General features: G+C 42.7%; 1 protein-coding gene and 1 non-coding gene across 2 annotated transcripts in view; both read left to right on the top strand.

Annotated features, from left to right (window-relative positions):
- LOC135518142 (electrogenic sodium bicarbonate cotransporter 4-like) overlaps window positions 1-23,786 on the top strand; it is a 49,676-nt gene that overhangs the window by 3,736 nt on the left and 22,154 nt on the right. Inside the window, exons 3-11 of the mRNA XM_064943059.1 lie at window positions 4,070-4,199; window positions 4,574-4,734; window positions 5,451-5,606; window positions 5,845-5,970; window positions 12,230-12,285; window positions 21,701-21,858; window positions 21,949-22,036; window positions 22,292-22,446; window positions 23,297-23,422. Coding sequence (XP_064799131.1) covers window positions 4,070-4,199; window positions 4,574-4,734; window positions 5,451-5,606; window positions 5,845-5,970; window positions 12,230-12,285; window positions 21,701-21,858; window positions 21,949-22,036; window positions 22,292-22,446; window positions 23,297-23,422 — 1,156 coding nt within the window. The remainder of the gene's footprint in view (window positions 1-4,069; window positions 4,200-4,573; window positions 4,735-5,450; window positions 5,607-5,844; window positions 5,971-12,229; window positions 12,286-21,700; window positions 21,859-21,948; window positions 22,037-22,291; window positions 22,447-23,296; window positions 23,423-23,786) is intronic.
- On the top strand, window positions 11,384-11,436 carry LOC135518673 (U7 small nuclear RNA). Its single transcript, XR_010452210.1, has one exon. It is a non-coding gene; the product is annotated as a U7 small nuclear RNA (small nuclear RNA).

Genomic DNA, 23,786 nt, shown 5'->3' with positions numbered 1-23,786 from the left:
GAGGAAGTATAGAAAACAGGAAGAGAGGAGGGGAGGACGTATAGAAAACAGGAAGAGAGGATGGGAGGAAGTATAGAAAACAGGAAGAGAGGAGGGGAGGAAGTGTAGAAAACAGGAAGAGAGGACAGGAGGAAGAATAGAAAACAGGAAGAGAGGAGGGGAGGAAGTACAGAAAACAGGAAGAGAGGAGGGGAGGAGGGGAGGAAGTATAGAAAACAGGAAGAGAGGAGGGGAGGAAGTATAGAAAACAGGAAGAGAGGATGGGAGGACAAGAGGAAGTATAGAAAACAGGAAGAGAGAATGGGAGGAAGATAGAAAACAGGAGGGAAGGAGGGGAGGAAGTATAGAAAACAGAAAGAGAGGACGGGAGGAGGGGAGGAGGTATAGAAAACAGGAAGAGAGGACAGGAGGAAGTATTGAAAACAGGAATAGAGGAGGGGAGGAAGTATTGAAAACAGGAAGAGAGGAGGGGAGGACGTATAGAAAACAGGAAGAGAGGATGGGAGGAAGTTTAGAAAACAGGAAGAGAGGAGGGGAGGAAGTGTAGAAAACAGGAAGAGAGGACAGGACGAAGTATAGAAAACAGGAAGAGAGGAGGGGAGGAAGTATAGAAAACAGGAAGAGAGGAGGGGAGGAGGGGAGGAAGTATAGAAAACAGGAAGAGAGGAGGGGAGGAAGTATAGAAAACAGGAAGAGAGGAGGGGAGGACAAGAGGAAGTATAGAAAACAGGAAGAGAGAATGGGAGGAAGATAGAAAACAGGAGGGAAGGAGGGGAGGAAGTATAGAAAACAGAAAGAGAGGAGGGGAGGAGGTGTAGAAAACAGGAAGAGAGGACAGGAGAAAGTATTGAAAACAGGAATAGAGGAGGGGAGGAAGTATAGAAAACAGGAAGAGAGGACGGGAGGAGGGGAGGAGGTATAGAAAACAGGAAGAGAGGAGGGGAGGAGGTGTAGAAAACAGGAAGAGAGGACAGGAGAAAGTATTGAAAACAGGAATAGAGGAGGGGAGGAAGTATAGAAAACAGGAAGAGAGGACGGGAGGAAGTACAGAAAAATTTTAGAGTGGATGGGAGCAGGAGAGGAGGTATAGAAAGTATGTGGCGTTTGAGATGTCATATGAGGCTGGTGTTTCTCAACCTCCTGTCTCTGGGATGTAGTTGACGGATTGTTCAATTAGTTATTGTGTGATAGTTTGGATCTAATGTGGAGACTGTAGCAAAGTGTCTGTTTGCCAAGTCTCTGAAGGACTTGTCTCTCTCGCTCTGTCACATCTCTTTCTTTGATTCACTCTGCTTCTTTTTCTGATTCACTCTGCTTCTTTTTCTGATTCACTCTGCTTATTACTCTGATTCACTCTGATTCTTTCTCTTATTCACTCTGCTTCTTTGTTTGATTCACTCTGCTTCTTTCTATGATTCAAACTGATTCTTTCTCTGATTCACTCTGCTTATTACTCTGATTCACTCTGATTCTTTCTCTGATTCACTCTGCTTCTTTGTTTGATTCACTCTGCTTCTTTGTTTGATTCACTCTGCTTCTTTCTCTGAATCACTCTGCCTCTTTCTCTGATTCACTCTGCTTCATTGTCTGATTCACTCTGCTTCTTTCTATGATTCAAACTGATTCTATCTCTGATTCACTCTGCTTCTTTCTCTGAATTACTCTGCTTCTTTCTCTGAATTACTCTTCTTCTTTGTTTGATTCACTCTGCTTCTTTGTTTGATTCACTCTGCTTCTTTCTCTGATTCACTCTGCCTCTTTCTCTGATTCACTCTGCTTCTTTGTCTGATTCACTCTGCTTCTTTCTATGATTCAAACTGATTCTTTCTCTGATTCACTCTGCTTCTTTCTCTGAATTACTCTTCTTCTTTGTCTGATTCACTCTACTTCTTTGTCTGATTCACTCTGCTTCTTTGTCTGATTCACTCTGCTTCTTTGTCTGATTCACTCTGCTTATTTCTATGATTCACTCTGCTTCTTTCTCTGATTCACTCTGCTTCTGTCTGATTCACTCTGCCTCTTTCTCTGATTCACTCTGCTTCTCTGTCTGATTCACTCTGCTTCTTTCTATGATTCAAACTGATTCTTTCTCTGATTCACTCTGCTTATTACTCTGATTCACTCTGATTCTTTCTCTGATTCACTCTGCTTCTTTGTTTGATTCACTCTGCTTCTTTGTTTGATTCACTCTGCTTCTTTCTCTGAATCACTCTGCCTCTTTCTCTGATTCACTCTGCTTCATTGTCTGATTCACTCTGCTTCTTTCTATGATTCAAACTGATTCTATCTCTGATTCACTCTGCTTCTTTCTCTGAATTACTCTGCTTCTTTCTCTGAATTACTCTTCTTCTTTGTTTGATTCACTCTGCTTCTTTGTTTGATTCACTCTGCTTCTTTCTCTGATTCAATCTGCCTCTTTCTCTGATTCACTCTGCTTCTTTGTCTGATTCACTCTGCTTCTTTCTATGATTCAAACTGATTCTTTCTCTGATTCACTCTGCTTCTTTCTCTGAATTACTCTTCTTCTTTGTCTGATTCACTCTACTTCTTTGTCTGATTCACTCTGCTTCTTTGTCTGATTCACTCTGCTTCTTTGTCTGATTCACTCTGCTTATTTCTATGATTCACTCTGCTTCTTTCTCTGATTCACTCTGCTTCTGTCTGATTCACTCTGCCTCTTTCTCTGATTCACTCTGCTTCTCTGTCTGATTCACTCTGCTTCTTTCTATGATTCAAACTGATTCTTTCACTGATTCACTCTGCTTCTTTCTCTGATTCACTCTGCTTCTTTCTCTGATTCACTCTGCTTCTTTCTCTGAATTACTCTGCTTCTTTGTCTGATTCACTACTTCTCTTCTCTCAATCTCCCTCTGTGAACTATTAGATTGCATTTGTTATTAAAAAATTGCGCTTCAAGGTCTGTCTGTCTGTCTTCAGTAACCTCTTAGAAATAGGGTCTCTGTCCTCAGTTACTGAGGACAGACAGACCCTGTCTCTAAGATGTTACCCTCTTAAAGACAGGATCTATTTGTCTGTCTGTCTTCAGTAACCTCTAAGAGACAGGGCCTGTCTGTCTGTCCTCATGAAACCCTCTAAGAGACAGGGTCTGTCCATGTGCTGTTAACATGCACTGACTCTTGGGCAGCGCTCTTAGGCACTGTGATGCTTATCTTAGCAACTCAATACCAATAGTTTCATACTGTAGGTGACAAAGAGAACAACAGAATTATATCAAATACTTGCATCGTTTTTGTGTGGGTTTTGTTCAATCCGGAACCAAATTGATGAGAGTCATCAAGCTCGTGACTTATCTTTCTGGCTTGCATCAGGAACATAGCATACATTACATACCAACCCTTCCCTCCCTCCTGTCTGTCTGTGAGCTCCTGTACCTCAGACCACTAGGATTAAAAACCACTGCTGCTAAGGAGCAGAACATCAACACACACACAAACACACATGTACACACACACTTCACACATTCACACACACACACTTCTTATCCTCAAACCGTAGCACAGATATGGGTTCTGAAAGTGAAATAACATGCAAACACACCAGCGGTAAGAGTGTTAGAGATTAGTGGTGTTGTTTTGGGTTAGGGGTGGAAGGGAATTCACACAGGATCAAAGTAAGCTAGGACCATCGGGAGAGGAGTGACACACGACGAGTGACGAGTGGTGTGGTGGCAGTTATCAGAGCCCTGGGCTAGGAGCATGTTAATGGGCTTTGTTCCACCGACAGGAAATTCTGAGACAATCTTGGGAACACTACAGTTTTACAGTTCTATTCAGTTACAGTTGCAGGCTATACATTTTACAAAGAGTTCCAAACACATATTCTATAAAATGTCTGATTTGTCTGAGTAAATGGTTTAGTACATACTGTTATGACTATCCAAAGCTTCAGCAGCTGTCTGTCCCCCGTACATCAAAGTAGAATATCCTATAATGAACTCACACACACTGTAAGTAAAAGTGTTCGATACATAGAGTAGATACAGTATATTTTCTAATTCTATTTCTTTGGTTTGATAGTTATTCTCTTGTGTTTGAACTCCATTTCCCAGTGTCCCCGGCGGCGGAGAGGCTGCGTTACATCCTGGGTGAAGATGATGACTTGCCAACGCCCACTCTGTTCACAGAGATGGACACACTGCAACACGATGGAGACGATATGGAGTGGAAAGAGTCTGCTAGGTACACACAAACACACACTTCAACCCTTGTGTGTTTCCACCCTGGAGTGTTTGCCCTCATTAGTTTGGGATTGTTGGGGGGCTTTGGGTGGGATTTGGGGGAGGTGTTAGTAGGGGACATGTAGATAGTTTCATTAGAAGAGTGTTAGCAGCAGAGCCCTACAATCGGCTACATCTGACTCCCCTCTATGTCTCTGGGGTTAGAGGTCAATTTGCTTTTGAAGAAACAGGAAATTGTCATATTTGAGTCCAGCAGACAGTATTTCGTATGCCTCTATAGCATTTTCCTGTCTGCTCTCTCTGCCTTACTCTCTTTTCCGTGTGTGTGTTGCTCTCTATCTCTCTGTCTCTCTTCCTCTCGCTCCTTCTCTCTAGGTGGGTGAAGTTTGAGGAGAAGGTGGAGGAGGGAGGAGAGAGGTGGAGTAAGCCCCATGTGTCCACCTTGACCCTCCACAGTCTGTTTGAGTTGAGGACCTGTATACAGACTGGCAGTGTACTGCTGGATCTGGAGGGATACTCACTGCCAGAGATAGTGGGTGAGTGTGTGTTTGTGTGACCCTCTGCCATGTCCCAACAACCTGATGTTCCGGTTTTCAGGGGAAATGGAAAGAGAACCTGTGACGAGACTTCCACTTTTGGACGTTAACAAGATAACGCTCCATCCTACTCCAAATTGACTGGATTGGTTGAACAGTGGAGAAGAGAACCTCCCCCGACAGTTTTTCTTCTTATTGTCAAGACCAGTATGTAGGGGATTTAGTTTCAGGCCCTTATTTTACACCTGCTAGGTCAGGTTAGTGTGACCCAGGCTATGTTCCCTTCTAAAATCAACCCATAGTTCCTGTGCACCTGTGGAGATCCGAGAAAATTTGATAGGTGTAAGCAATATAGTAAAGCTCCATCTTGCCCTCTGATAGGCCAAGTTGATTGTGGATCAGAGGCGTTTGGTAGGTGGAGCTATAGGGCTTATTGTAATGTCTGGAATGGAATTAATGGAACGGAGTCAGACATGTGGGTCCATATGTTTGATGTGTTCGATACTGTTCCATTGATTCCATTCTATCCATTACAATGAGCACATCCTCCTATAGCCACTCCCACCAGTCTCCTCTGAAGTGGATAGGGGGTAAGGGGTTGATCTGGGATTGAGACCACTGATCTCCCTGTGACCAGTTACACCTGCAACCTGTCTGTTCTATATCGCACTCTGCTTCTCTATGCTTGACCTTTGAACTCTCACCCATGACCCCAGATGACATTGTGGATCGCCAGATAGCTGATGGTCTCATTGGTCCAGAGCTGAGGGAGAAGGTCAGCTTCGTGTTGCTACGGAAACATCGCCACCAGCATAAGAAACCCATGCATCGCTCACTAGCCGACATGGGCAAATCAAACAATTGCCCCGCCAGTGAGTGTGTCTGTGCATCTGTAGGTCTGCGTGCATGTGTGTGTGTATGTGTTGAGTGATCTTGTTGATTTCATCTCTATCATGCTGAGTTTATTGAAACAATAATAATTTCTCTCCTCTTTTAACAAACACCTTCACCATCTCTCTTGTTCACTCCATCCCTTTCTCTTTTCTTTCTCTCTCCTATCTCTCCTTCTCTCTCTCCCTCCCTCGCTCCTTCCTTACTCCATCTCTCTAGGCCGTAGTCCCCAGTCTGTTCATAATGCCAGCCGTACTAATTTCAGTCGTAGTCCTAGTTCAGCCTCTGGCCTCCATCGTTCTACAGAAGACCTACGTGCCAAGTCAGGCAGCCTTGCCCGCCTGCGTGAGTGTACACGCGCACACACACACACACACACACACACACACACACACACACACACACACACACACACACACACACACACACACACACACACACACACACACACACACACACACACACACACACACACACACACACACACACACACACCCAAGAGCACAGACACATAGACACACACACTCAACGCACGGCTCCATTAACACTCACGTATACATATAAACTAATACTCTTTCACCCTTTTTCTTATATATGATCCTCATAGAGATAGGTGTTTTAATTGACATATCTAACCTCATAAACCAGTAGAGATACAGTATGTTGGATTGCTGTGTGTGATTGCGTGCAAGCTTTGGTCACACAGTACTTTCAAGAGCTCCCAGTACACAGTGTGTCAATTTGGGGGATTGTAGGGTGAACAAGATTAGTTTGTGTGTGTGTGTGTCCTAACCAAGGTGTTTTCCTGTTCTTTCCCTGCAACTTATTTTTGTCCCTACATCAATAATCAGCTTTGGGGGTAATGATCATTAGGTCTAATTGGCCACACAAAGACACACATTCACACAATAGCTAAAGCTATATTTAACCACAAAGATGGGTTGGAGATGTCTAGTATCCCACATATAAAAATACTACAGTTTAGAATTCTATTGTATTCTGTTGTAAACTGTAGTATAATGTAGAATACTATATTTCCCACTGTAGTATCCTTCATGTAGTACTTACTATAGAATTGTGTAGTATACTGTAGAATACTATGCTACACACTGTAGTATCCCTTGATCATGCAGTGCTTACTATATAATTTTGTAGTATACTGTAGAATACTATACGACTCCATACGGAAAAATTATATATATATATATTTTAACATATACATATACGTGTACATATGTTTTTCCTATTTTGTTGCATTACAACCTGCAATTTAAACTGATTTTTTATTTGGATTTCATGTAATAAACATACATAAAATAGTCAAAATTGGTGAAGTGAAATGAAAAAAATTACTTGTTTAAAAAAACATAAAAAATTAAAAATTAAAAAGTGGAGCGTGCGTATGTATTCACCCTCTGCTATGAAGCCCCTAAATAAGATCTGGTGCAACCAATTACCTTCAGAAGTTGCATAATTGATTAAATTAAGTCCCCCTGTGTGCAATCTAAGTGTCACATGATCTGTCACATGCTCTCAGTATATATACACCTGTTCTGAAAGGCCCCAGTGTCTGCAACACACCTAAGCAAGGGGAACCTCAAAGCAAGCGGCACCATAAAGACCAAGGAGCTCTCCAAACAGGTCAGGGACAAAGCTGTGGACAAGTACAGATCAGGGTTAGGTTATAAAAAAATATCTGAAACTTTTAACATCCCGCGGAGCACCATTAAATCCATTATTAAAAAATGGAAAGAATATGGCACCACAACAAACCTGCCAAGAGAGGGCCGCCCACCAAAACTCATGGACCAGACAAGGAAGGCACTAATCAGAGAGGCAACAAAGAGACCAAGATAACCCTGAAGGAGCTGCAAAGCTCCACAGCGGAGATTGGAGTATCTGTCCATTGGACCACTTTAAGCTGTACACTCCACAGAGCTGGGCTTTACGGAAGAGTGTCCAGAAAAAAAGCCATTGCTTTAAAGAAAAAAATAAGCAAACACATTTGGTGTTTGCCAAAAGGCATGTGGAAGACTCCCCAAACATATGGAAGAAGGTACTCTGGTCAGATGAGCCAAAAATGTAGCTTTTTGGCCATCAAGGAAAACGATATGTCTGGCGCAAACCCAACACCTCTCATCACCCTGAGAACACCATCCCCACAGTGAAGCATGGTGGTGGCAGCATCATGCTGTGGGGATGTTTTTCATTGACAGGTACTGGGAAACTGGTCAGAATTGAAGGAATGATGGATGGCACTAAATACAGGGAAATTATTGAGGGAAACCTGTTTCAGTCTTCCAGAGATTTGAGACTGGATGGAGGTTCACCTTCCAGCAGGACAATGACCCCAAGCATACTGCTAAAGCAACACTTGAGTGGTTTAAGGGGAAACATTTAAATTACTTGGAATGGCCTAGTCAAAGCCCAGACCTCAATCTAATTGAGAATCTGTGGTATGACTTAAAAATTGCTGTACACCAGCAGGAACCCATCCAACTTGAATGAGCTGGAGCTGGAGCAGTTTTGCCTTGACGAATGGGCAAGAATCCCAGTGGCTAGATGTTCCAAGCTTATAGTGACTTGCAGCTGTAATTGCTGAAGAAGGTGGCTTGTTTCTTGTTTGTTTCACAAACAAAATATTTTCCATCTTCAAAGTGGTCAGCATCTTGTGTAAATCAAATGATACAACCACCCCAAAAAATTTATTTTAATTCCAGGTTGTAAGGCAATGACATAGGAAAAATGCCAAGGGGGTGAATACTTTATTTGCGTATATTTTGTACAAAGATATATGGACATATTACAAAATTGTCCGTTTTCATATATGTTTATATTTAAATACATGTTGTGGAAATATACTTTGACAACATGTTGTGGTAGCTAGTAAAATATATTCCAAAATATATTTAATAATTATATGTTGCCATGTATTTTAATGAATGGAAAACTTTTCTTCTTAACTTAGCTACAATTCAATGCATAAAACTACAAATTCAGCACTAAATCACAATAGCATGCTGTAGTATACTTTGAAAAGTTTGAATAAATGACTCATGACTGACAACTAAAAGAGCTTTCTATATCCAAAATAATTAGCTAAAATAACTGGGACCATTGTTGAATTGTGGCATCTGAAACAAAAAATATAATGTGTAAATTACCTCTTTGCAATTAACATCTGTATTTGAAAATAATGCATTTGAACATCAAATTGATGTTTCCAATGCAAATTCCTTCACCTCCAGTATCGATTTTCAGACTCACAAGAAATGTTCCCTCTAAGCTGCGTGCCTGGGTCTGCAGCTCCCCTGGGACTGCAGCACAGCAGAAATATCAGCTTGCACAGAGAAGCACGAGATTACACTTCACTTAACTTTCTAGAGTTTTCCCCATTAGTTAACACTATTAACATTTCCCTTTACTGCGGCAATTGTGATCGAATCTACGCAATATTAACCATGTTCAATGCAGTATACCGAAACAAAACAAACTATGACTTAGTATACAAAACTAACTATGAAAGAGATTTTGTTGTAGGCAGAACGCATCAGAGTGGGATTCTGTTGCATTGACAGGCACGACCCAGAACTTTACTCTAATCTACACAGACCTGTGCGCCATAACCAATCAGCGCTGCACCAGGCCTCTGTGCAAATAGACCGTTGCCATATACCATTCACTTTGAACTGGACTGTTTTTACAGCATGAGCGGCCGTGAGTAGAGGGCCTTATTTTGAGATCAAAGCGAGAGGTACATGTAACAATGTGTCCACATGTGTACCTTTGCTAGTTAATGAGTTATTAGCACAGGTATAAATCATTTCTAGTCAGCAATGAGGAAGTGATTGCTTCCTACATTTCTATCATTGAAAAGCAAGTCAGGTAATTTGAGAGAGAGGCTTAATAAACTAAGTAGCCAATAGGCAGGAGGTAGCATAATTTGCCTGATTCTCTGTAATAGTGGTGTGGGAATAATGATGCATTTTATTTTGTAAAGTGGTTTCTTGCATCAAACAACACAACAACATTTTCAGTCACCTCCTCATTGTCTGAAGGACAAGTAGATTAACAGCTTAATGTCAAGCCCTGCATGTTTTTTTCTTCTCAAAAGTTTCATAGAATGTAGGCCTACATTGAACACCACACATTGGCTGCTCCTGTAGGCTGAACGATAAAACAGCCATTTCCATGTAAAATGTTTTCCGATGCATTTTCTTCATAGTTTTTTATGGTAGGTCAGTCTGCCTACATTATGATGAAATAGCCACAGTAGTGAATGTTGCTCACAAGTTGACAGTTACCCTGTGGATAATGCAGAGACATTCCACAGAAGATGAAGAATTTGGGGTTAATGTTCATGAACATCAAATTGATACTTCCAATGCAGATTCCTTCCCCTCCAGTGTCCACTGCAGACTCACATGTTGACAGTTACGCTGTGGATAATGCAGAGACAGAGAGTCAGTAAAACAATTCCAGACAAAATTAATAATAAATCTGGGGTTAATGTTCATGAACACATTTTAATTTAATTAGCAAATAGGTAGCTAAATGATACAAAAGACGACTTACATTGGTACCTTCAGGTGTTTGGAAATTGCTCCCAAGGATGAACCAGACTTGTGGAGGTCTACAGTTTTTTTTCTGAGGTCTTGGCTGATTTCTTTGGATTTTCCCATGATGTCAAGCAAAGAGACACTGAGATTGAAGGTAGGCCTTGATATACATCCACAGGTACACCTCCAATTGACTCAAATGATGTCAATTCCCCTCTCAGAAGCTTCTAAAGCCATTACATAATTTTCTGTTTAAAGGCACAGTCAACTTAATGTATGTACACCTCTGACCCACTGGAATTGTCATACATTGAATTATAAGTGAAATAATCTGTCTGTAAACAATTGTTGGAAAAATTACTTGTGTCATGGACAAAGTAGATGTCCTAACCGACTTGCCAAAACTATAGTTTGTCAACAAGAAATTTGTGGAGTGGTTGAAATATGAGTTTTAATGACTCCAACCTAAGTGCATGTAACTTCCGACTTCAACTGTACATAACATTAACTCTGCTGAATTTTACTCAACTTTCATTTTCAAAACAATTCTTACCTTGGTCAGTCACATTGCACGTTGGTGGCAAGCTAAAGAAGGAGCTACCTATCTAGCTAGCTAGGTAGCTAGCTGTGTTAGCAAGAAAACTCTGGGCTGAGGGTTGGGCTCGGGAACATTTCAAAAATATATTTACAGATACATTCAAGTGTCTTTTCGAAATAAATGGCATATGTTTCATAAGAGGCAGATAGCAGATATTATCAACCCCTATTAAAGCAAAGTCTAAGGTTGCAGAGGCCAATAGAGACTCAACATTAACGTCAGGGTAGAGAAGGTTGTGAGGTGTGAGTGTCTATTTGATTTATTTATATATTTGATTTTTTTTAAATCATTTAAATATATTAATATTTTATCGAAATATATACATATATGCTATTTCTCCATATGGGACACACTGTAGTATCCGTCAATCGTGTAGTGCTGACTATATCATTATGTACAGTAAGTAGTACACTGTAGTAAACTGTAGAATACTATACTACACACTGTATTGATTTGCTAATAGGTCATTTGCATACACCCTGTCCATTCCCCTCCCCCTCGTCCACAAGACCATATGCCAATTATAGACCATATATTGTGTTCTCTACAGGTTATAAAAAAGAGGTTCAGACCCCAGTCCTACCTACTTACAGGTTATGGAAAAAGTGCTTTTTAAATATTTGTCTAGTAGGTTTCCTCGAGAAGAAAGCCCCCACTTCTATGTGAAAGATAATAAAACACAAAACTATCGTAAATACTACACCAATTTCCACAAAATCACAACAGTAAATACTACAGCAGGGGTGTCAAACATATGGTCAGCGTACGGCCAGCGCAGGGGGGTCCAATCCTAGTCTAGCTAACACCTAACTCTCACCTAACTCTCCCTCCTGACTTCAGAGTATGGAATGGCTCGTTGATGTTGTCGTCGCAATGCGTCAATAATGAAGGGGGCTGTGCTTGTACTGGTTCTGTCCTCTGTGTCTTTCTCACTCAGCCCCCGAGCAGCACCCCCTTCCATTACAACTGTTGGATTTTCAAATACAAACAAGAGAGGCCTCAACCCTGAGGGGGAAAAAAACATATTTTGCGCAAATATTGTATATGTTCTCCTTTTGTAGTCAGAGCTCTCCCTGCATCGTGAGTCACGTGAGTCGTGTCAGCCAGGCTAGTCTGTATGCAATATACTGTCCATTTGCTGTAGTGTTTTTTGTGCAAAAACACTACAGTGAATAATTACTACAGTAAAGTCCGCAAAAACACTACAGTGTATACTATAGTATATAAATATAATTATACCAAGGAATTTATATCATGTTATAAATGTTCATGTGGGTAGTGCCTTTTCTACTCAATGTGAAAATGAAACACACACTAAACAAACTCTAAACTGTACACACACAGAGAAGACAGAGAAGATTGCTAACTTGAGGTGAATTTGTGTGGAGTACTAATTGGTGTGTTTGTGTGTTTTTTTTGATACACGTGTTTTGATATGATGTTTCAGATCATGCGCAAAGCCGAAGTATGAACGATATTTCAGACACACCAAGCACAGACCAGGTAACAATGAACATCACTATGTGTGTGCCTGTGTAGCCTGGTGTGTGTGCACGTGCACTTCCATGTCTGTGTGTATGTCTGTGTGTGAATGATGATGGGAATGTCATCTTTATCCCCTTACACTTGTGTATAAGACAGTAGTTTTGGAATTGTTAGTTAGATTACTTGTTGGTTATTACTGCATTGTCGGAACTAGAAGCACAAGCATTTCGCTACACTCGCATTAACATCTGCTAACCATGTGTATGTGACAAATAAAATTTGATTTGATTTGACATTGCACAACCGTAAGCTCCTGTTGTTCGTCTTGGCTTAATTGATTGGGTCCATCCACCCATTAGAAATAATAGAGTGAGTGTGAGAGTGAGTGTGTGAGAGTGAGTGTGAGAGAGTGAGTGTGAGAGAGTGAGTGTGAGAGAGTGAGTGTGAGAGAGTGAGTGTGAGTGTGAGTGTGAGGCATGTTGACTGCACTGTGATTTTAGATTCCCTTTTGAAAGAAAAAACAGCACAGGCCAGCATAAACTGGTGACCATATGGAAACAAAGTCTAAGGTTGTTTTGGAAACATATGCTGGTCACCCGCAAAACCAGAATCAAGTCACATTATGCTGGAGTGCAAAGTGATGTCTAATTCCTATTGGAATCCAGCCTGACTGGGAACATCCTAAAATGTTCACTTTTATACTCATGAATACATGAAACTACCAAAACCATCTAAACTGGAACAACCATTGCAGTAAAAGATGCAATAAATCCAACTAACAGATTGTATTAGTTTAGAAAAATGTATGCTTTTTATCTTTGTGTAGCATGAAAGTTGTTCGGAAAGCATTTAGACCCTTTCACTTTTTCTACATTTTGTTACGTTACAGCCTTATTTTAAAATTGATTAAATAGTCCCCCCCCATAATGACAAAGCAAAAACAGGTTTTTAGAAATGTTTGGAAATTAAATTTAAAAAATACAAACTGAAATACTACATTTACATAAGTATTCAGACCCTTTACTCAGTAGTTTGTTGAAGCACCTTTGGCAGCAATTACAGCCTAGAAACTTCTTGGGTATGAAGATACTCCCATGCAAGCCTGCAACTCAATCATCAAGTTGGCAGTGAATACAATAGTAATAGGCTTGATTAACAACAACGACGAGACAGACTACAGGGAGGAGGTGAGGGCACTTGGAGTGTGGTGTCAGGAAAACAACCTCTCACTCAACGTCAACAAAACAAAGGAGATGATCGTGGACCCCCCTATCCACATCGATGGGACAGCAGTGGAGAAGGTGGAAGCTGAAATGGTCCACCCAAACAGACAGTGTGGTGAAGGTGGTGCATCAGCGCCTCTTCAACCTCAGGGGTCTGACGAAATTTGGCTTGTCACATTAAACCCTCACAAACTTTTACAGATGCACATCCTGTTGGGCTGTATCATCGCCTGGTACGGCAACTGTACCGCCCACAACTGCAAGGCTCTCCAGAGGGTGGTGCGGTCTGCACAACGCATCACTGGGGGCAAACTACCTGCCATCCAGGACACCTACAACACCTGATGTCACAGGAAGGCCAAAAAGATCATCAAGGACAACAACCACCCAAGCCACTGCTTGTTCACCCCGATACCATCCAGAAGGAGAGGTCAGTACAGGAGACAGCTTGCATCTCAAGGCCATAAGAATGTTAAACATCCATCACTAACACAGAGAGGCAGCTGCCTACATACAGACTTGAAATCACTTTAATAAAGTGATGTCACAGCCGGCCGCAACCAGGAGACATATGGGGCGGCTCACAATTGTCCCAGCGTCGTCCAGGTTAGGGAAGGGTTTGGCTGGCCGGGATGTCCTTGTCCCATCACGCTCTAGTGACTCCTGTGGCGGGCCGGGCGCATACTAATAGGTAGTTGTGGAATTGTTAGATTACATGTTAGATATTGCTGCACTGTCGGAACTAGAAGCACAAGCATTTCGCTACACTTGCAATAACATCTGCTAGCCATGTGTATGTGACCAACAAAATTTGATTTGATGACGCTACAAGCTTGACACACCTGTATTCGGGGAGTTTCTTCTCTGCAGATCCTCTCCAGCTCTGCCAGGTTGGATGGGGAGCGTCGCTACACAGCTATTTTCAGGCCTCTCCAGAGATCGGATTCAAGTCTGGGCTCTGGCTGGGCCACTTAAGGACATTAAGAGACTTGTCCCGAAGCCACTCCTACATTGTCTTGTCCTGTAGGAAGGTGAACCTATGCCCCAGTCTGAGGTCCTGAGTACTCTGTAGCAGATTTTCATCAAGGATTTCTCTGTACTTTGCTCCATTCATCTTTCCCTCGATCCTGACGAGTCTCCCAGTCCCTGCTGCTGAAAAAAATCCCCACAGCATGATGCTGCCACCACCATGCTTCACCATAGGGATGGTATTGGCCATGTGATGAGTGGTGCCTGGTTTCCTCCAGACGTGAAGCTTGGCAATTAGGCCAAAGAGCTCAATCTTGGTTTTATCAGACCAGAGAATTTTGTTTCTCATGCGTCTAAGAGTCCTTTAGGTGCATTTTTGCAAACTCCAAGGGGGCTGTCATGTGCATTTTATTGAGGAGTGGCTCCCATCTGGCCACTCTACCATAAAGGCCTGATTGGTGGAGTGCTGCAGAGATGGTTGTCCTTCTGGAAGGTTCTCCCATCTCCACAGAGGAACTCTGGAGCTCTGTCAGAGTGACCACCGGGTTCTTGGTCACCTCCCTGACCAAGGCCCTTCTCCCCCCGATTGCTCAGTTTGGCCAAGCGGCCAGCTCTAGGAAGAGTCTTGGTGGTTGCAAACTCATTCCATTTAAGAATGATGGAGGCTACTGTGTTCTTGGGGAACTTCAATGCTGCAGACATGTTTTGGTTTCATTGCCCAGATCTGTGCCTCGACACAATCCTGACACGAAGCTCAATGGACAATTTCTTTGACCTCAAGGTTGGTTTTTCCTCTGACATGCACGGTCAACTGTGGGACCTCCAAATCATGTCAATTCAATTCAAGTTCCACAAGTGGACTCAAGTCAAGTTTTAGAAACATCTCAAGGATGATCGATGGAGACAGGCTGCACCTGTGCTCAATTTCGAGTCTCATAGCAAAGGGTCTGAATACTTATTTAAGTAAGGTATCTGTTTTTTTATTTTGTATACATTTGCAAAAAATACTAAAAACCTGTTTTTGCTTTGTCATTATGGGGTATTGTGTGTTGATTGATGAGGATTTTGTATTTATTTAATCAAATTTAGAATAAGGCTGTAACGTAATAAAATGTGGATAAAGTGAAGGGGACTGAATACTTTGTGCAAATGTCTAGTAATTATGTCTAGATACATTTTTTAAAGCCCTGGATAGCCTACAGACACTATAAACAGGGTCCCTGTGGGACCACAATAGATTTTCAGCATGTTCAGCATTTCTTTATATTGCCTCAAATAGGCTATACAGCACTTACTCAGTCAGACAGGAGTACCTGTAGGTGAGGATTGGGGAGAGTGACTGATCAATTGTTTCGTCCAGGAGAGAGGTTTCATTCAAGCAGGGGTTCAACATCATTCAATATGTGCAGAGGGTATCGTCAATGAATGTGTGGTAGCGTTAGCCAGCCCTAAGACAGATAACATGATCATAACAACATGTCTCCAATAAAAGACATATCAAACTGGTTATGCGATTGAAAAAGGTTTATATCGCTTATGAAACTTGACATATAATGGAAAGTAGTCGATAGAAAAACAAGATCCAACTTTCATGCAAAATGCGATTACTTCCTGTAGCTTAGAACGTGACAATTTTCCCTTGACTTCTGCCTGAATCTTCATTGCGCACGCGCGGATTACAGGAATTAATGTAATCGCTAGTTGAGTCTCTTGGTAGACGAGCATCTCTGATTCAAGTTTCTCCGGCGATAGTTATACATTTTCCGTGACAGAAACAAATGTCATAAACAGAGCAGACAGGATTCCATATTCTACATGTCAGATGCATAGTGTTCTATAATACATGTTTCCACTCTGTCCCTTTCTCTAGGCTAAGCTACTAGCTACACTAGCTGAACTCAATATGTAACTAATATTATAGCAATAACTACACATTATAGCTATAACAATAACACCAAATAATCAATATAAATGTCCAATTTTGCTACTTACAAGTAATATCCAACATCAATGCCATCCCTTGCTTGAATGCTTCTTCCTCCAAAACAAGTCTACGTGCTGAAAAGCAACTAGCCATGTTGGGTTCCGAGCATTTCGGTGGGGGATGGGCAGTGCTGGCAATGTATATGTGGCTAAAGTACCATCAGGATAGAGTGAAAGTGATGCTGTTCAATGACAAAGACCTGTCCAATTGTTTACTAGATCAACACAAAAGTGTTTGCCCACCAGTAGATCAACTGTTTTGTCTGGGGGACCCAACCGCCGGACCCCAACCCCCACCAAAAACACAAAATAAAACCATTTGTTTATTATTTTGGGGGATTTTTTTTGTCCCATCTAGCAGATTGAAAAAATGACTGTTTTAGAGCTAATTTCATGCTATCCTACACATTCTGCAATTAGATTGAGATAACTTTGCAGTTTGAAAGCTCATTTCCTGTAGTAAATGGCTTATGACGTGTTTGTTAACGGGCCCAGGATTGAGACCAGAAAAACATATATTATGTTGCCTGTAAAACAGCAACATCACACAACCCAGAAAAGTGTTAGCAAAACATGTTATCTTACTATTTCAAGGTATATTTTGTACAGTTATGTCTTACAAATCTATTATGAGAGAAGAGAAAGTTGGTTGGTTTCAGGAAAAGTTATCTCAATAGAATGAGGAGCTGAGGTCACCAGTGTAAAGGTCACCAACAAACAGATCTATTTGATCCACCTCGTGGTATCAATAACTTTCGGTGCATATTAATGCATCAACCTAGTGGACTCCAATAATTGAATCAAAGTAATAAAAGTTATGGCTCACAAATAATACAAACAAATCATACAAATCTAAAAAAATAAAAATAAAGATACGCCTTGCGGGAGCTGCAGGGATGTGTGCTATGTCAGTGACCGAGAGGTTGTGAGTTCAAATCCCAAGTGAGGTAGTCTCCCAATTACTCAGAATATTGCTGGTCTGCAGTGGTGTGAAGTAGTTCAGTAAAAATACTTTAAAGTACTACTTAGTTAGTTTTTTGGGGGTATCTGTGCTTTAATATACTATTTATATTTTTGACAATTTTTACTTTTACTTACTTACTAAAGAAAATAATGTACTTTTTACTCCATACATTTCCCTGACACCCAAAAGTACTTTGAATGCTTAGCAGGACAGGAAGATTGTCCAATTCACAAACTTATCAAGAGAACATCCCTGGTCACCCCTACTGCTTCTGATCTGGCAGACTCCCTAAACACAAATGTTTTGTTTGTAAATTGAGTGTTGGAGTGTGCCCTCGCTATTCCTAAATAAATAAAAACAAGGAAATCGTGCCGTCTGGTTTGTTAATATAAGGAATGTAAAATTATTTATACTTTTACTTATGATACTTACAGTAAGTATGTTTTATCATTGACATTTACTTTCGATACTTAAGTTATTTAAAAGAAAATACTTTTAGACTTTTACTCAAGTAGTATTTTACTGGGTGACTTTCACTTTTACTCAAAGGTCAACTTTTACTCAACTGACAGTTGGGCACTTTTTCCACCACCGCTGGTCTGCAAAACCACGGCCATTATTCTGAATGCTAGTCTGCCAGCATAACCAGCTAGACCATGCTAGTCTGCCAGCATAACCAACTAGACCATGCTAGTCTGCCAGCATAACCAGCTAGACCATGCTAGTCTGCCAGCATAACCAACTAGACCATGCTAGTCTGCCAGCATAACCAACTAGACCATGCTAGTCTGCCAGCATAACCAACTAGACCATGCATAGTCTGCCAGCTAACCAACTAGACCATGCTAGTCTGGCAGCATAACCAACTAGACCATGCTAGTCTGCCAGCATAACCAGCTAGACCATGCTAGTCTGCCAGCATAACCAGCTAGACCATGCTAGTCTGCCAGCATAACCAGCTAGACCATGCTAGTCTGGCAGCATAACCAACTAGACCATGCTAGTCTGCCAGCATAACCAACTAGACCATGCTAGTCTGCCAGCATAACCAACTAGACCATGCTAGTCTGGCAGCATAACCAACTAGACCATGCTAGTCTGCCAGCATAACCAGCTAGACCATGCTAGTCTGCCAGCATAACCAGCTAGACCATGCTAGTCTGCCAGCATAACCAGCTAGACCATGCTAGTCTGGCAGCATAACCAACTAGACCATGCTAGTCTGCCAGCATAACCAACTAGACCATGCTAGTCTGCCAGCATAACCAGCTAGACCATGCTAGTCTGCCAGCATAACCAGCTAGACCATGCTAGTCTGCCAGCATAACCAGCTAGACCATGCTAGTCTGCTAGCATAACCACCTAAACCCTGCTGGTCGGCCAGGAGAACCTGTTAGGCCATACTTGTCAGACCAGCTCGACCAGCTTGACCAGCATCCGATCAGCACTGACCAGCATGGACCAGCATAGACCAGCATGCTGTTTTTTTCAGCAGGGTTGTGTGATTTTGTATGAGTGAAGTATGCAGAAGTATTGAGTGGCCAATGGAGATTGTGTGGGTGGGTGTGTGTGTGTAGCAATAATGATCTACAGTACCATTGGAGTGTGTGTACTTGCATCGTGTCCCAGGGATCACATGTGGTGAGTGATCAGCTATAGATATCGACACTGACATAATGATGACATAACTTCAGCTGCAATGCTGTGTGAAAGGACAGTCAAGAAATGCCTTTACATTGTAAATGATGCTTTACTTTAGCACTATAACAGACAGCATGTTGGCTACAATAGCCTTCATTAGGTTTAATGACAATGCCAAGATGCCTTATAATTATTCTGAATCCTGCTCTCTATTTGATCCCTAAATAAATATTTATTGATCCTCGGCCACCTCTTTCTCTCCATTCTCTCTCTCTCTTTCTCTACCATCCTGCCTTCTCTCCATTCTCTCTCTCTTTCTCTACCATCCTGCCTTCTCTCCATTCTCTCTCTCTTTCTCTACCATCCTGCCTTCTCTCCATTCTCTCTCTCTTTCTCTACCATCCTGCCTTCTCTCCACTCTCTCTCTCTTTCTCTACCATCCTGCCTTCTCTCCATTCTCTCTCTCTCTTTCTCTACCATCCTGCCTTCTCTCTATTCTCTCTCTCTTTCTCTACCATCCTGCCTTCTCTCCATACTCTCTCTCTTTCTCTACCATCCTGCCTTCTCTCCATTCTCTCTTTCTCTACCATCCTGCCTTCTCTCCACTCTCTCTCTCTTTCTCTACCATCCTGCCTTCTCTCCACTCTCTCTCTCTCTTTCTCTACCATCCTGCCTTCTCTACATTTTCTCTCTCTTTCTCTTTCTCTACCATCCTGCCTTCTCTCTCTCTCTCTCTCTTTCTCTACCATCCTGCCTTCTCTCCATTCTCTCTCTCTCTTTCTCTACCATCCTGCCTTCTCTCCATTCTCTCTCTCTTTCTCTACCATCCTGCCTTCTCTCCATTCTCTCTCTCTCTTTCTCTACCATCCTGCCTTCTCTCCATTCTCTCTCTCTTTCTCTACCATCCTGCCATCTCTCCATTCTTTCTTTCTCTACCATCCTGCCTTCTCTCCACTCTCTCTCTCTTTCTCTACCATCCTGCCTTCTCTCCATTCTCTCTCTCTTTCTCTACCATCCTGCCTTCTCTCCACTCTCTCTCTCTTTCTCTACCATCATGCCTTTTCTCCACTCTCTCTCTCCTTCTCTATCATCCTGTCTTCTCTCCACTCTCTCTCTCTCTTTCTCTACCATCCTGCCTTCTCTCATTTTCTCTCTCTTTCTCTTTCTTTACCATCCTGCCTTCTCTCTCTCTCTCTTTCTCTACCATCCTGCCTTCTCTCCACTCTCTCTCTCTTTCTCTACCATCCTGCCATCTCTCCATTCTCTCTTTCTCTACCATCCTGCCTTCTCTCCACTCTCTCTCTCTTTCTCTACCATCCTGCCTTCTCTCCATTCTCTCTCTCTCTTTCTCTACCATCCTGCCTTCTCTCCATTCTCTCTCTCTCTTTCTCTACCATCCTGCCTTCTCTCCACTCTCTCTCTCTTTCTCTACCATCCTGCCTTCTCTACATTTTCTCTCTCTTTCTCTTTCTCTACCATCCTGCCTTCTCTCCACTCTCTCTCTCTTTCTCTACCATCCTGCCTTCTCTCCATTCTCTCTCTCTCTTTCTCTACCATCCTGCCTTCTCTCCACTCTCTCTCTCTTTTTCCACCATCCTGCCTTCTCTCCATTCTCTCTCTCTTTCTCTACCATCCTGCCTTCTCTCCATTCTCTCTCTCTTTCTCTACCATCCTGCCTTCTCTCCATTCTCTCTCTCTTTCTCTACCATCCTGCCTTCTCTCCATTCTCTCTCTCTTTCTCTACCATCCTGCCTTCTCTCCATTCTCTCTCTCTTTCTCTACCATCCTGCCTTCTCTCCATTCTCTCTCTCTTTCTCGACCATCCTGCCTTCTCTCCATTCTCTCTCTCTCTCTCTTTCTCTACCATCCTGCCTTCTCTCCATTCTCTCTCTCTTTCTCTACCATCCTGCCTTCTCTCCATTCTCTCTCTCTCTTTCTCTACCGTCCTGCCTTCTCTCCATTCTCTCTCTCTTCTCTACCATCCTGCCATCTCTCCATTCTCTCTTTCTCTACCATCCTGCCTTCTCTCCATTCTCTCTCTCTTTCTCTACCATCCTGCCTTCTCTCCATTCTCTCTCTCTCTTTCTCTACCATCCTGCCTTCTCTCCATTCTCTCTCTCTCTTTCTCTACCATCCTGCCTTCTCTCCATTCTCTCTCTCTTTCTCTACCATCCTGCCTTCTCTCCATTCTCTCTTTCTCTACCATCCTGCCTTCTCTCCACTCTCTCTCTCCTTCTCTATCATCCTGCCTTCTCTCCACTCTCTCTCTCTTTCTCTACCATCCTGCCTTCTCTCATTTTCTCTCTCTTTCTCTTTCTCTACCATCCTGCCTTCTCTCTCTCTCTCTTTCTCTACTATCCTGCCTTCTCTCCACTCTCTCTCTCTCTTTCTCTACCATCCTGCCTTCTCTCCATTCTCTCTCTCTTTCTCTACCATCCTGCCTTCTCTCCATTCTCTCTCTCTTTCTCTACCATCCTGCCTTCTCTCCACTCTCTCTCTCTCTTTCTCTACCATCCTTCCTTCTCTCCACTCTCTCTCTCTCTTTCTCTACCATCCTGCCTTCTCTCCATTCTCTCTCTCTTTCTCTACCATCCTGCCTTCTCTCCATTCTCTCTCTCTCTTTCTCTACCATCCTGCCTTCTCTCCACTCTAGCTGAAGAACAAGTTCATGAAAAAGATTCCTCGTGATGCCGAGGCGTCTAACGTTCTGATTGGAGAAGTGGACTTCCTGGACAAACCATTTGTAGCGTTCGTACGTCTGGCCCAAGCTACCACACTGGGAGGCCTGACCGAGGTCCCCGTACCTACCAGGTGTGTGTGCTCGTGCGTGCATGAGTGTGAGCATGCGTCTGTGTCTGTCCTGCTGCTCTACAGGTGTGTTAACCCCTTGTCTTCTGGCAGGTTTCTGTTTGTCTTGCTTGGTCCTCATGGCAAAGGCAAGTCCTACAACGAGATTGGTCGAGCCATTGCTACGCTCATGGTGGATGACGTAAGAATGACCAAATCTTTTTGTGTGCTTAAAAGTTAATTAAGTTGAGCTATAAAAAAAGAGTGTTTAGATTCAGGGGGGTTTTCATAACCTCAAGATATGCAGTGGATACTTTACCTCACACACTCAATCAATATGTTACAGCCAGGGCTCTGCAGTTCAACTCTGACCTCTTCATTAACACACACATAAGCACACACACACACTCATAACATCATATGCTGTGTGTAACTGTGTGGTGTGCTGTCTTGTCAGTTGTTTAGTGATGTGGCGTATAAAGCCCGGGACCGTGATGACCTGATCGCTGGGATTGATGAGTTTCTGGATGAGGTCATCGTTCTGCCACCAGGGGAGTGGGACCCCAAAATACGCATCGAGCCCCCCAAGAAAGTCCCCTCTGCCGACATGAGGTACAGAGGATGAACCACCTATCAGATCTATTAATTTGTTCAGTGTAGTTAGTAAGTAAGTTAAGCAATTAGGCAGTCAGTTAAGCAGTTAAGCAGTTAGTTAGTTGGTTGGTTAGTTAGGCAATTAGGCAATCAGTTAAGGAGTTAGTTAGTTAGGCAGTTAGGCAGTCAGCTGAGGAGTTAGTTAGTTAGTTAGTTAGTAAGTTAGGCAGTTAGTCAGCTAAGGTGTAAGTTAGTTAGTGAGTTAGTTAATTAGGCAGTTAGGCAGTTAGGCATTTAGGCAGTTAGGCAATCAGTTAAGGAATTATTTAGTAAGGCAGTCAGTTAAGGAGTTAGTTAGTTAGGTAGTCAGTTAGGCAGTCAGATAGGGAGTCAGATAGGCAGTTAGGCAGTCAGATAAGGAGTTAGTTAATTAGGCAGTTAGTTAGTCAGATAGGCAGTTAGGCAGTCAGATAAGGAGTTAGTTAATTAGGCAGTTAGGCAGTCAGATAAGGAGTTAGTTAATTAGGCAGTTAGGCAGTCAGATAAGGAGTTAGTTAATTAGGCAGTTAGGCAGTCAGATAAGGAGTTAGTTAATTAGGCAGTTAGGCAGTCAGATAAGGAGTTAGTTAATTAGGCAGTTAGGCAGTCAGATAAGGAGTTAGTTAATTAGGCAGTTAGGCAGTCAGTTAGGAAGTTAGTTCGTTAGTTAGTTAGTCAGAAGAGGAGAGGAAGTGAAGGAGGGGAGGGAAGGAAGTTGAAGAAGGAGAAGTGATTGTGTTTGGACTGGGTCAGGGATCTCTTTCCCCTTCCCCTCCCACCACAACTAAAACTTGTTACCCTTCCACCTTCTCCCTCCAACCCCCAACAGGAAGTCTGTGCTGAACCTGAATGAGCTGGGCCAGGTAAACGGGGCGGTCGGGGGGGCAGGAGGAGGAGAGGACGAGGAGATGCCCGCCCCCCACGAGCTGGGAGAGGAACTGCAATTCACTGGCAGGTAAAGGAGAACTGGGAGAACTGAGAGAACTGGGGGCGATGGGAGAACTGAGAGAACTGGGAGAACTGGGAGCAATGGGAGAACTGGGAGAACTGGGAGCGATGGGAGAACTGGGAGAACTGGGAGAACTGGGAGCGATGGGAGACCTGGGAGAACTGGGAGCGATGGGAGAACTGAGTGAACTGGGAGCAATGGGAGAACAGAGAACTGGGAGCAATGAGAGAACTGAGAGCAATGGGAGAACTGGAAGAACTGGAAGAACAGAGAACTGGGAATGATGGGAGAACTGGGAGAACTGGGAGCGATGGGAGAACTGGGAGAACTGAGAGAACTGGGAGCGATGGGAGAACTGGGAGCGATGGGA

This window comes from Oncorhynchus masou, chromosome 28 (assembly GCF_036934945.1).
Source record: "Oncorhynchus masou masou isolate Uvic2021 chromosome 28, UVic_Omas_1.1, whole genome shotgun sequence".
In the NCBI taxonomy this organism is placed as follows: Eukaryota; Metazoa; Chordata; class Actinopteri; order Salmoniformes; family Salmonidae; genus Oncorhynchus; species Oncorhynchus masou.
Note: the sequence above shows the minus strand (reverse complement) of the source record. Positions and strands in the feature narration are given on the sequence as shown.